This window comes from Raphanus sativus, chromosome 9 (genome assembly GCF_000801105.2).
Source record: "Raphanus sativus cultivar WK10039 chromosome 9, ASM80110v3, whole genome shotgun sequence".
NCBI lineage: Eukaryota > Viridiplantae > Streptophyta > Magnoliopsida > Brassicales > Brassicaceae > Raphanus > Raphanus sativus.
Window position 1 is genome coordinate 8,602,299 of NC_079519.1, and position 13,971 is coordinate 8,616,269.

The 13,971-nt window shown below is 33.1% G+C and overlaps 2 protein-coding genes and 1 long non-coding RNA gene across 3 annotated transcripts in view; 1 reads left to right on the forward strand and 2 right to left on the reverse strand.

The window, feature by feature from the left end:
- Positions 1–828, reverse strand: part of LOC108824683 (GDSL esterase/lipase At5g55050-like) — a 3,688-nt gene extending 2,860 nt beyond the window's left edge. The window contains exon 1 of the mRNA XM_056994016.1: positions 535–828. Coding sequence (XP_056849996.1) covers positions 535–808 — 274 coding nt within the window. The 5' untranslated portion in view covers positions 809–828. The remainder of the gene's footprint in view (positions 1–534) is intronic.
- Positions 829–6,920: 6,092 nt separating this feature from the next.
- Positions 6,921–9,103, reverse strand: LOC108827242 (GDSL esterase/lipase At5g55050). Its single transcript, XM_018600603.2, has 5 exons — positions 8,754–9,103; positions 8,143–8,288; positions 7,824–8,057; positions 7,465–7,720; positions 6,921–7,255 (listed from the first exon to the last, which is right to left on the reverse strand). The coding sequence occupies exons 1-5, from the start codon at positions 9,025–9,027 to the stop codon at positions 7,032–7,034; spliced, it is 1,134 nt and encodes a 377-aa protein (XP_018456105.2). The 5' UTR covers positions 9,028–9,103; the 3' UTR covers positions 6,921–7,031.
- Positions 9,104–12,149: 3,046 nt separating this feature from the next.
- LOC108816140 (uncharacterized) lies at positions 12,150–13,518 on the forward strand. Its single transcript, XR_008938935.1, has 3 exons — positions 12,150–12,417; positions 12,503–12,619; positions 13,155–13,518. It is a non-coding gene; the product is annotated as an uncharacterized LOC108816140 (long non-coding RNA).
- The last annotated feature ends 453 nt before the right edge of the window (positions 13,519–13,971 follow it).

Below are 13,971 nucleotides of genomic sequence, written 5' to 3' on the forward strand. Positions count from 1 at the left end.
TTATAAATATTCATATATATATATACATGAATTTTCAAATATTATAAAATATGTTCATGAATGCAACTACAATATTTCTGTGTGTTTCTATCTTTAAAAAAATAAACTTATCAAATTTTATAAGTATTTAGAAATATAAAAGGATGAACGGATCTAAATTAAGCTAAAAATAGTAATCCAATTATAATCTTATTAAAGTTAAAAAAAAACAGTTGTTCAGTTTGAAATAATAAATGCGAAAACATACCCACAATGAAAACTTGAACTGTCCAAATATTAAGTTTGAAATAAGATACCTAATTAAGATGAAAACATATGTATTGATTTGATTATCTTATAAGTATTTATTTCCGTGCATGAGTACGGAAGAATTACCTAGTATGAATAGTATTTTTAGTGTATCTATTTCCTTTTTTGTTTTTTGCCAGCACATTCAGGTATCTAATTCTATTAAAACGTGGCCTGTCATAAATATGTCAAACTTTATTAATTTCATTTCATACCCAACATAAAAAATGATAATTTGACACTCACCGATAAAATCGGCTGCATTTTTGCCGTTAGAGAATCTTCCGGTGGCTTTATTTGTAGGAAAATCAATGCCATTACGTGGATAATTAGCTTTTGCTATGGAAATTGGTAAGTAATTATTGTTTCCGGCATCAACCAACGAATCTCCAAACACGTATAGTCCCGGTATCGAAGATAGTTTTCCGGTCGCTGCTTCCGAACCGGGAAATGAATCGAACCAAAGTAAACCGAGGAAGAGTAACCAAATGACGAGGGAGCGTGTTTTGTTCTTCGGCATGTTCTACTTTTCCCGACAAAACTCTTTAATTTGGGTTTTGTTTCCCCCTTGGAGTTGTATGTTCTTCGGAGTATATATAATAGCAACCCCTAGATTTTAGTCGGCAAAAGAATTAGCAAACCGAGATTCTGTGTCCGTCATTTTTTTCTTTAAAAAAAAAGAAGTAAAATTTTAAGGTCACGATTGTTTTAATTATGCAACCTTCCTATCACCATTGTTCTCCTTCCATTCGTGTGGAGTGTTTCAATCTCATAAAACATTATATTCTTTCCCAAAAACCCATAGATTTCCTCTCGTAGCGCTTCCCATCTAAAATTTCAGTCAATATATCTTTTCTTTTGTCAAACAGAGTCAATATATCTCCAAATCGAAAAAGTACATTTCTATCACCCTCCAAACTCCAATGAAAAGTATCATTTACAGACACCTAAAATCATATCATTTTATTAAGATATACGGTAAAAACTCTATAGATTAATAATATTGAGATTATAGTATTTTATTAATTTACAGAGTTATCAATTTACAAAAATTGTTTTTAGATTTTTGAATATTTTTATTTATAAAATAATAAAATAATTCATTTTACTATATACTTCTATTAAATTTTAGAAATTCAACTTTTATATTGTTTTATTATATTATTTGGTATAATTTTTATGTTTGATAGGTCTTTAATATAATTTTACTAAATATTATCAAAGTATATTGAAAATTGTTATGAAAAATAGAGATAATTTTATAGTGTATATAAAACCAACAATATAATGTTTAACTTATACTTATATAAAATTTATATATAGATTATTAATTTATGATTTTAGTGTGACCATATATTTACATATGACTTTCTAAAAAATTATTATCTTATTATTTTGTGTCATATTTTGTACCGATCCAACTTGAAACCGAAGAAATTTATTAATTTATTAATTTATATTGTTTATTAATTTATCGAGTATAAATTTATAGAGTTTCTACCGTATCTAGATTATACTTATCTATTAGCTTATATTTTCTTATTATGATTGCATTAGCTTTCCTAATGTTAATAGGATTATGATCTTATAGCTTGTATATAAAGAGACCTTGAAGTCATGAATAAATAACACGAACATATTTATCGATTACATAACTTCTCATAGTACTAGAAACATAACAGTTTTTGTGGACAACAAGAACGCTTTTGTATCTGATTATTAGAAGAATTTGGTTATGGTAATGATAATTGAAGAAGATGAAGACTTTCGGATGGTGACGCGAAGGCATGGAATAATGAAATCTTCACGACCACCGAACAACATCGACCTCGTGAACCTGCAACTTCATTCATAACCACCAAACAATTTCAACCCCACGAACACGACCACCGAACATCAGCGACCTCGAACCCTCGACCTCACGACCAGCGACCGCGAACACTTGATCTCTCGGCCTGCGACTTCTTGAACTCTCGACCTGCGATTTTCTTTGTTCAACAAAGATGGCAAATCTTTTTGTTGTGACAATGACCTCAAACTGATGAAACCGAACCTGACAAAACTGATTTTGATGAAACAAAACCGGCGAGAACTGATGATTTTAACAAAAGAATTGATGACCAATTTGATTTTGAAGATTTGTAGTTCAAATTGGACATACAAAATTTGTATGCTCCAACTTGAAGAGAATATATTAGGATATATCTAGATCATACTTATATGTTAGCTTATATTTTCTTATTACGATTGTATTAGCTTTCTTAATATCGATAGGATTAGGATCTTATGCTTTGTATATAAAGAAATCTTGAGTTCATGAATGAATAACACGAACATATTTATCGATTAAATAACATCTCACATTTCAAAAGAGTCATGATTTTCTGTTCATATGTTTTTCCCAAGACGTTTCGATTTTCATAGCATAAGTGTACGGCCGGTTCTGGGTATAAAACGATGATTGATCCTCCGAAGTTTAAAGAAACATAAGTGGTCTGACTTCCAAATTATCAAAAAAGTAATATTAAGATTAATTTAATTAAAAATGTTTATGATCCTTTAAATTTCAAATCCAGCCCAGCACAAATGTTAAGTGCTAACCACAACATTCTCAAACATACCCGTCAGCTCCCTCTTATACGGTTTCATTACTGCATCGATCAACAAAGCCAACACAACCCCCCAAGATAAGATCAGTCTTGTTTGACTCAGCGTTGTGTATTGGAAGAGATTGCTTCTTCAAAACTTTTGTTTTTGGGGTCGCTTGTTCTTTATTGGCATCGTGTTTAGTCTTTTGCTATTTTAAGAAACCAGACCCCTTTATTTTATGAGTTTTTTACACTGCAGAGCAGTTTCTGAGTTTTTATTACAAGATAGGACAGTTTGTGCAGGAGAGGTAGTTTTTGGGTGAAATGTCTTAACTTGCCCTTGCTTTATACACGAACTAGTGCTTTTGACTTATGTTTTTAGTTAGGTTTTTTAATTCATTTTAAAATTCAAAAAGTGTTGAACCCGATGCAAACTCAAAACTTAATTGAATAAAAAAATAAAGAGACGTGTTTATCCTTCTCTTTGGTAAAACTCTTTTCTTTTTGTTTTATTTTTTGAAACATAATCTGAGAAAGACGTGGGAAATCAGAGACTCGAGTTTAGTGTGGAGAAAGAGCAGACTTTATATTTTCCGGTAGAAAGCACCGACGACGAGCGACGGAGTACGATGAGTACAATACAGAGCATATGTGGGAAGGAGATCGCCGACGGTGAATATTCCCTTGAGTTTTACTCTTTTTTTTATTTCTTAGTCGAGAGCGAATTGGGTTTTTGATTCGCCGTTGTTGTTTGGTGGTTGCAGCGGCGGTAGCAGAGGTGAAGGATGTGAAAGCATTGTTACTGGGTAAGTGTATGCGTGTACAATCATTTTAATGTACCAAAAAATGTAATGCGTGTGTACACATTGTTTGTGGATGTGTACACATATTTAAAAATATGCAACCAATACAGTAGACGTACACATGGACGTGGGGAGCATGAGAAGAGGTGGGGCCTTTGGGATAAAGACAAGTGTGATAAGAAGGTTGAGTACTTGCTTAGGCTGCTAGGCGAAAGACCCCAATTTACGAAGTCTGATTAGGGTGGTGATGATGCCGGAGAGCCACTTTTGTATACAACGAGGCAAATAAAAAAAAAGAGGAAAGTAAAAGATCCTGATGAAAGTGATGGTGGACCTTGTCTGAAACATCATATGATGAACGAGTATTTCAAACATGGGATTGTTGTAGATGGTGAGAACACGCAAAGATGGAGAGCTGTTTGAAAGAGATCTGCAGTGAACTTGGTAGGTTGAAGGGTGTGTGTGAGAAGCAGAAGAGGAAGATGGAAAAATGGAAAAACATAATGAAAAGAAAGAGCACTAACAAGCGTCAGAAAATGTCAGAAGTGGAAAGGTAAAAAAGATCGTGGGGTTGGGGTGACACCTGAAGTTCACGAACAGGGAGCCAATATAGATAGTGGGAAGAACGAGAAGGATGACTTAAGTAAGTGCTTTTCTTCGCCAAAAAAGGAGGAGGGGCCGATGTTGGTTGCTAGTTTTGGTTCTCGTTGGTATATACGCGTTTTATGTTTTGTTATGTATGCGTTTTATGATTTGTTAACGGATAAGTTGGATTAATATGGACTGGATAAATGTCTAAAATGCTTCAATTATGTGTACATGTTTTGTTAATGAACACGCATGATAAAGGATGTACATGTGGACAACTTGTAAATATTGTGTGTTTTTGTTTGCTAACTTTGTAGTGGGCTTAATAGACATTAAGTGACTGTCTTAAACACTGCAATATGTGTTCATATTTTTGGATGTACATGTGTATAAGGTGATTTAATGGACAGCTTAAGAAGACATGTTTATGTATTGTTATGTGCATGGTAAACACACAACAATTTGTGTACATGTTGTTGGGTGTACATGTATACGTAGGTGGAAGCATTTAAAAGACCACTTTATATGCATGATAGAGAATGTACATGTGTACGTTAGGAGGCATGTATAGGGTTTTCCATGTGCATGATAGATAATGTACATGTGTACAACCGGTAAAGAATGTACATGTGGACAACTTGTAAATGTACATGTGGACAACTTGTAAATGTACATGATAGAGAATGTACATGTGTACAACCGGTAAAAAATGTACATGTGGACAACTTGTAAATGTCGTGTGTTTTTGTTTGCTAACTTTGTAGTGGGCTTAATAGACACTAGGTGATTGTCTTAAACACTGCAATATGTGTTCATATTTTTGGATGTACATGTGTATAAGGTGATAGCATGGACAACTTAAGAAGACGTGTTTAGGTATTGCTATGTGCATGGTAAACACAGAATAATTTATGTACATGTTGTTGGGTGTACATGTATACGTAGGTGCAAGCATTTAAAAGACCACTCTATATGCATGATAGAGAATGTACATGTGTACGTTAGGAGGCATGTAGAGAATGTACATGTGTACAACCGGTAAATATGTCATGTCTTTTTTTCTATTAGAGAATAATTGGTCTTAATAGACAGTTGGTGAACGTCTAAAAATAGTGCATATGTAATTGAGGGATGTTTGTCTGTTGAAGTTGAAAACGTGTTCGCGTAACAAGCCAAGTGTAGTTATATGTTTGATGGAGGATGTACATGTGGACACAAATCAAACTCAGCAAAAATAGTACAGTCCATTTGGTGAGTGTACAACGTAACAAGCAACAAGTTGGTCTCGTTGTGTCTAGAAACACCACAGCGGCCGCATCTATTAGTTTTTTTTTTTTGGTACCTGAAATAACGTACATAAAATAGTCGCTTACAAACTCCCGTAGAGAACTGATGGTGGTCCATTCTCCGGGGATAATCATGCAATAGTCGACCATGGGAATATGTGGGTGATAAGAGCGCACGTTAAATTATGGTAAAACGAATAGGTTAATTAGGTATAAGTGAACAAATTTTTTTTTAGCAGTAGTAATCCAAAAAGATGATTTTTTCAGAAGAATTTAAAAAAAAAAAAAAATAATAGAGATGTGCTTAATCAAACAAAAGAAATCTGAATCGTTGATGAATAAAGTACAGCAGAAAATCCAATGGTTGAAAAAAAAAGAGATATATGTCTTGTCACAAATGCATAATTAATCTGGGTCATTGATGTAGAATAAAGATGTGTGGATGAGGTTAATTCCCGCCAATACACTATCATTAGTTAGTCATATAATTGGTTAGAAATTAACTAGCTCGTTTGGAAAAAGGTAATTGGTTAGAAAAAACTGTCTCAGTAGAAGAAACTGCTTCATTTTGTAATAAATAACTTGAAAGTGTCTTATAGTGTAATCGTTTCTTATTTTATGAGTTTAGCATCGTTCGAACTAAAATCACTGGTAATCTGAGAACAAAAGTTTAAATGTCATTCAAAACATAATCATTTAAATGAAGGCGTTGCATATAGTGTTCTGGTCACTCTTTAGTCTTTACTAAAATTAAATACTTTATGACTATGTATTTATGATTGTGGCATATGTATCGTCTATATTTATTCGTACGTAACTTGTATAATCAATATCTAATTTATTAACTAATAGAGAAATTTTTGCCACGCGTAGTGAAGAACAATAATTCAGATACGTTTTACGTTGGTAAGGAAATGAGAAATATCAAAGCTACATAAAGATAAACCAAAGGCAGTGGATCTACATAACTACTAATTAACAGTTAGTACAAAAAAACTAGGTCATTTCCGACGGAATTCAAAATCATGAAGAAATCTTCAACAAATTTTCTACGGAATTAATTTAAGAAAATATTTATTTAATTTCGTAGAAAATGTGTTAGAAATTTATAATGAATTCTGAGAGTTTTGAATTGGTGTTAGGTGGAGTTAATAAGATATATTAGCATCATTTTACATTCATTCTTTGTCTCTTAACTTGTTCCCTCTCTTTGACCACAACTTTAAGCTCTGATTCCCCCAAGTTGTCAAGAATACAGCCAAATGGCTAACTGGGAAGATATCCATTTTCTGCAAAAGAAGTAAATCCCATTGTGTTTGCATGCTCATTTGATAACTGTTTGGTTCTATAAAAACTGAGAGAAAGACTAGTAAACTAATAAAATTTATTTCATTGGTATACTTGATTTGTAGTCAAGTTTCTAGAGTCCATTTTCTATATGATGATCTAATCTTTCTCAACGAAACCCCATATTGACATTATGAAGAAACAAGTTGAGCGAGAGTCAAAGGAGATGAGTATTGTGAATCATCAGATAACATAAGGTCGATGAAGGTTCGAGCTGCAGCTTCCGTGGGATGACCGTAACGATCCCAGAATAGATATTTGGTTCTGTCTGAACAATATCTCGTGATTGGAAGGCATGGAGTATCCGCGTTTAATTTCCCATTTCCACAACAAGCTGATGTCACGTCAGCAAAACCTAAAATCACAAAAAGACACCTTTTTTTAATTATATATATATATTATCAACAAAAAATTAAGCTAATATATTATATTTTGACCAAAAAATATTATATCAATCTCGTGAGATGCAATACGAACGTTCTACTTCGACTTTCGGTCTCATGATCGTGGTATGAATTCGTCCAAGTTTTCACTAGAGGTGAATAACAAATTTTTTTGACGTACCGTAACGGGCGGGGTTGGAGATAATGTCACGTAAGGACTTGAAGTTATCAAAGTAAGAGTAAGTCATTGAGCTTTGTAACTCTTGTTTGAGTTGTTGCAACATCTTTACTAAAGCTTCATTGTACAAAGAGCACCACGTGTTTGCCTCTTCGTCGCATTCATGGATTGCCGAGTTCTTCTCTCTTTTCCCAGGTGTGCAACCAATTTGTGCAACTCCTACTATTAGGAATCTGTGTGCTCCAGTATCGTGAATCCTCTATTAATAATATAATCTTTTAATTAGTTATCCAATCAATATTTCTAGGAGCTTAATATATGTAACCACATGTATTTAGGTGCTCAAAAGGTGTGTTGGTTACCTTCAGTTGCTCTTTGAGTTTATCAGCCATTGATTGTGTATACTGTTGAGGATTGTTTCTTCTTCGAAGTTTAAACGATCCAAAATAGTCAAAGAGATCGTTACTACCAATGACTACAGTGAATAGAGATTTGGATAGATGTATTTGTGTTTCGGCTGGTCCAAGCTGATTCGTCAGTTCTCGATGAATAGAGAGCCAATGGTTTACTTGGTGTGATAAAGGAATAGCTTGTCCCTGAATCAGTTAAAATCTATCAGATTTTAAAAATAAGTTTAGTATATATCACAGAATGGAATATTTATCTATATAAATAACTTACAAGTTTTTGGTCGGAGCTGTTGAAGATACCGGCTCCACCTGAAGCAAAATTTACACCGGTCACGGCGGCAGATTTTCTCCTTTTCTCTCTAAATAGGCCTCTCAGTGAGAGATAAGGCGGTGGTAGCGGTAAACCAAATTTCTCAGCTAATTATTAATCAACATGAAAAAAGTTAAAAAAGAATTCCCGAAAATAATACTCTAACGTAGTGTTGCAACAATTTCGAAATATAGAACTAGAATTAGGATTTTTTTTAGGCCTCTTCTGTTGGTCAAACTTGAGGTAGTTTATATAACCAGACCGGAATAGAAAAACTAACAAAATGAAATTTCCTTAAAAATTAGGATTACATGTAACTTTTGTTTCTGTTTATTCTCGAATATATTAATATATATGTATTAATAGCTAATTCAGAAAAATATAGGAATGTTCTTTGATTTATTCCTAATTTTCAGATAACTTGCTAGGTCGATTTGGACGCACTGATAACGGGAAAGAGTTTTGGGCAAAATATTAATAATTTCATTTCATATGCAAACAGTAAAATAATAATTTAATTTCATATGCAAACAATAAAATGATAGCGAAAAATGAGAAAAAAACATACTTACCGATAGCATCGGCGGCGTTTTTACCGTTACTGAATCTTCCGGTGGGTTTCTTGCCAGGAAAATCAACGCCGTTATGTGGATAATTAGCTTTGGAAACGGAAAATGCTAAGTAGTTATTGTTTCCGGCATCAACCAACGAATCTCCAAACACGTATACTCCCGGAACCGAACCTAGTTTTCCGGTTGCTGCTTCTAAACCGGGAAAATAATCAAACCAAAGTACACCAAGGAGAAAGGAAAATATGGTGAGGGACGGTGTCTTGTTCGTCGGCATGTTCCTTTTTTTTCCCGACGAACTCTTTGGTTTGGGTTTTGTAGCTCCGAGGCTCTTGGAGTTGTAAGAGAGATATAAACTTACTGTGGTTTATATAGAGAGAAGAGAAATGTGAATACTGACTGGATAAAATCTACAAACTTAGAAAAATCTATCAATAATTCAGTAATGATATAATGTGAAAAGAGGAAAAAATAAAAATGCAAGAAGAGTCAGCTTCTTTTTTTTTTTGTCCTTGTCAGACTGATCATGGCTCTATGTGGTATGTGACGTATGTCTTGCCACTGTTATGCCAATTTCATTTTTTTACACTAAATCATCTAATGACTTTATAAATCAAATGCGTAATTTTTACATTATGTTAAAAGCATATTTTCACATCACACTGTTGAATATATAAAATGAATTTTTTTCTGTTCTCTTTGTAAAAGAAACGAGTTAGTTTCCATGATTTTAGATTTTGAAGTGTAGTGGAAATGTGGGACTAATATTGCGTAAATGCGTGAGGAGTTCATGACTTTTTTTTTTGGAATGTTCTCGAGTTCATGACTTTATTTTACGTTATTGTTAGTAATGATATAGTAACACAAAGCTTTCTCTCTTAATGTTCCATTATAACCATCAGGTCCACAATTCCACATCTTAAGCTACTTCAGATCTGAAGGACAAGTATTTTCACAAATAAAGACGTGCATTTCATTTATTGCAATAGGTTTGAGTTGCACTTAATGGCTACTTACTCAGTAGTCCTTTTTGTTATATTTTGATTAATTCGAACATAACTGAAAGTGATTAAGAGTCTGGTACACCAAAAAATTAGCCCAAAACCTTTTCAGGAAACCAGAACCAAGAAAAAAAAACACCCCAAAGAGAGGCTAATGTCAACACCCCAAAGAGAAGTTTTTTTTTTTTTTTTTTTTTCTAAAACCCAAAGAGAAGTTATTGTCAGCATAAAAATGATGAGATAAAAGTATGTATTTGTATTATTTTATTCCTTTTTTTTTTCTTTTTTGGTCAACCATTTTAATTTTTCTTGTTGATATATAATCAGGTTAAATCCTATATCGAATTCCACAATAATCATCGGAACATGTAAAACGTATGATATCATTGTTGCATTCTATAGACTATGATATACAGTGACCAGGTAGACATCCAACGATGGAATGAACATAGTGAAACCAATAATACACACAGGTCCATGTTTTCTGAACATTGATTTGTCTAGTTTCGGTTTGAAATGAACGAGATCAAGTCACTGTCATGTAAGCTTAGTCCCCACTATGCAGAACTGCAGAGACTGCGAGAAAAAAAACATAAAATAGGTGGCCTGGATTAATTGAGTGCGTTCACATAAGGAAAAAAACAACAGTCAATCAAACACTTCTTTTGTAGCACACAGACAATCAAACATAAATCGTTGCGCACATCGATATGATTAATATTACTGTACAATTCAATACTATTGAGATATATTACTCCCTTCCTAGAAATAAAATGTTCTGAAATTTAATCTTGTTCCATAAAAATGAATTTTGTACGTTAATGTTTTTTCTTTAAAAGAAAAATCAACTAATTTGTATTCACTTTTTACAATAATTTATTTAAATGCAAATTTTTTGGTAAAACAAATTTACTGATCGTGAATGGTTCAGAAAAAGGTTGAATATTCGGTAAGGAGTTGGAAGTTTAGATAAGAAACATCTAATATATCAAGAAAATATCCAACTTTAATTAATACAATTTTTTTAGGGAAAAACTTAAAAATAAATATATGAGAGTTTGCTTTTTACTTCTTCTTTTTTTTGACAAAGGGCTTAGTTTGCCTTTTACATTCAAAATGAATGATATTGTACTAATCAATAATAATGAATTGGATTAAACAAATCCCAATAGTTAGTATCAAAATGGAACGACTAAAAATCTGTGAAAAGTTCAAGTATTTTTCGAAATATAAATAGCGTAGAATATAAAATGATTGTTATCATTAGTTTGAAGGAGAAAATATAAGATATCGAACAAATTTCTACATTAGAAATTTGGGACCCTAGAAATTCAGATAAAGAATGTTTAATATATTAAAAGACTAGGTAGTAATCCGCGCTTTGCGCGGGATGAGGTGGTTAGCTAAGCAATTTTTCGAAAATATTAGAAAGTATATATATATAGTTTGGAATTTGGGTTTTGTGTGTTTTTTTTTGGTGTTTAATCTCGGTTGTGTTGCTTTTACGGCATAGACGTCACTGAGATAGAAACATATGTAAAATGATTATATTTCAACCTTTCTTTTCTTCATTTCCGATAACATCTATTTTAACTATAATTAGTAATAATGTATTAAATTACTAATTATATTGGGAAACTATAATATAAAAATGAGATACCATTTAGACAAATATTTAAAAACATCAAATAACACTTAACAATGATAAACATACACAATGAATATTTCTCAATTCATCATATAAAACTAAACATTGAAAGACATCAAATGAAAATAGACATTGATAATAAAATGTTTCATACATCTCCCATAGAAAATGTTATTACAACGATCCACTCCAAGTTTATACTTTATTTGTTGCGAAGACATAAAACTGGTTCAGCCTTTTGTAGTAATAACAAATCTCGCACACTTCCGCCATGCTATCGTGACACAAATGATATGCCCGTGGCGCCATGTTTACCATATTAACGTGATAACGCCTCTTCACTTCGACCGAGATTGAACTAAGTGAATTCTTTATACTTTCCCAGCATAAATCGGAGGTTGATATACTTAGTTGCCATTGAAGTTTATCCATAATTTTTTTTCCGGTTGCCAAATGACCTCGGGCAAGCATTAATAACCCGTAGAGATAAATTCCGTTTGAATAGTTTAAGCAGGCTGATTGGCGAAGATGATACATACCTAGGGATGTTAATATGGGTTTGAAACCCGCAGGCCCATATGGGTTTATAAAAAAATAAATGCCCATTTAGACCCATTTAACTATTTGGGTTTTATATGGGTAACCCTTTTAAGACCTATTTATTAAATGGTTTTCTTTGAAATAAATGGGTATCCATTTAATCCATTTATATTTTTTTGACTTAAACGACAACGTATTTTTTGATTTCTTTTCTTCTCCTTCGATCAGATCGCGTAAGAGCCAAGGGGAGAACAAGTCCTCCGATCTCCTCCGATCTCCTCCGATTCAACCCATCAACTCAGACGAATGCTCTTTCTCTCTCTCTTCTCTCTCTCTCTTCTCCGAGACCCATCGTCTCCTTCGAAGTTCGAATCGAAGGCTCTTCCTCTGTCTCTTCTCCGAGACTCCGATCGTCTCCTCCGAGCTCTCTCTCGCTTTGCCGCCTCCCTCGATCAACTTCTGTGATTCCTCGTTCTGGGTACTTCTGTGAGCATTTGTTTTTGATGATTATGAAACTTGATGATTATGCGATTGTTTAACTTTGTGTGTTATTTCTGTATAAGGTGGAGAAGTCGAGCTTCATCACTCATCAGTCATCACCATAGGTTCGTCCTCGAGCTCTCTCTCAGCCATTAAGCTTCATCAGTCTTCGTCCTCGACCAAACCCATCAGCCATTAAGGTAACTGTGTATAGCGTGTGTATTGACTTTGAATTGACTTTGAATGGTTGAGCAATAAGCGTGTGCATCGTTTTAGTTTCATTAAGCTTCTTTAGAGAGACTGTATTGAGTTCAATAAAGGATTCATCAACAGTCATGGCTTTCGTAGAGCATTGACTTTGAATTGGTAGCTTTTGCGATTGGTTTCAGATGTGCATCGTTTTAGTTTTCTTGGTGAATGCATACTTTTGGTTTATGAGCTTTGCTTATGTGTTGTTTGTGTGTAGAAACACAAATCGATGAGAAAGGCCGTGAGGTTAAGAGTAAAGGATTCATCAACATTCAACAGTCATGGCTTTTGTTTTTTTTTATCTTTTGTTTGTTGTTATAGATTTTTTAGTATGGTAGCTTTTGTTTTTTTTATTTTATTTTTGCCAACACTTTTAATTATGACCTTGTTGATGTCCACGAATGAAATTTGCTCTAGGAAACTGAAATGCACTTTTCTTTTTCTTTTATGGATGTTAAGACTAACTGATGATCTCTCTCTCTGCAGGGATTGATTGTGTTGGAACTGTTCTTTCTTCTCTCGTTACCTTTGCTTATCTCGTGAAGTAAACTCAAGCCTAGAAAAAGTATGTTATAAATGTCACAGGTACAGTAGAAGATGTTGATGATATGTGCAACGAAGATGCTAGGAAGAATACAACTACTTCTGGAGTCGAGGGTTCAAGATCAGAAGATTCAAATGTGCGTTGAACAGAAGTCGAGATGATCAGTCTCAAGAGGTTTCTGTCATCCTTTGTTTCTTTGTTTGTACTTTGTACTAGAGATCATCTCAAAAACTGTGTTCTTTGCTTCCTATTGTTTGTTTAAAACCCATCTCAAAAGTTTTTATTAATCATTGATTCATTTCTGAATTAGTGTTCTTTTTGAAATGTATACATTTATCTAGAGCCATAAAGTTAAAAAAAATTATTGATAAATAATTTATTTAATATTTAACACAAAGCAAGCAAGAATACATATCAAAAGTTATTGATAAATGATTTATTTAGAGTTCATAAAGTTAAAAAGGTGAAAAAAAAGAAATTATCTATTTAAAATTATTTTATAAACATAACTAATGCAAAAAAAAAAAAATCTAGTCTAAATGGGTCTAAATGGGTTTAAATGGGTACATATAAATTTTATGGGTTCTAAATGGGTAGCCCTAATAGGTCTAACCTATATGGGTCTAAACTTATATGGGTTCTAAATGGGGTGGGTACTAAATGGGGTGGGTCTAAATGGGGTGGGTTTACCCATATTAACATCTCTATACATACCTGTGACATTGTTTTTGTGTTCAAAGTACTGGAGTATGCCCTCAA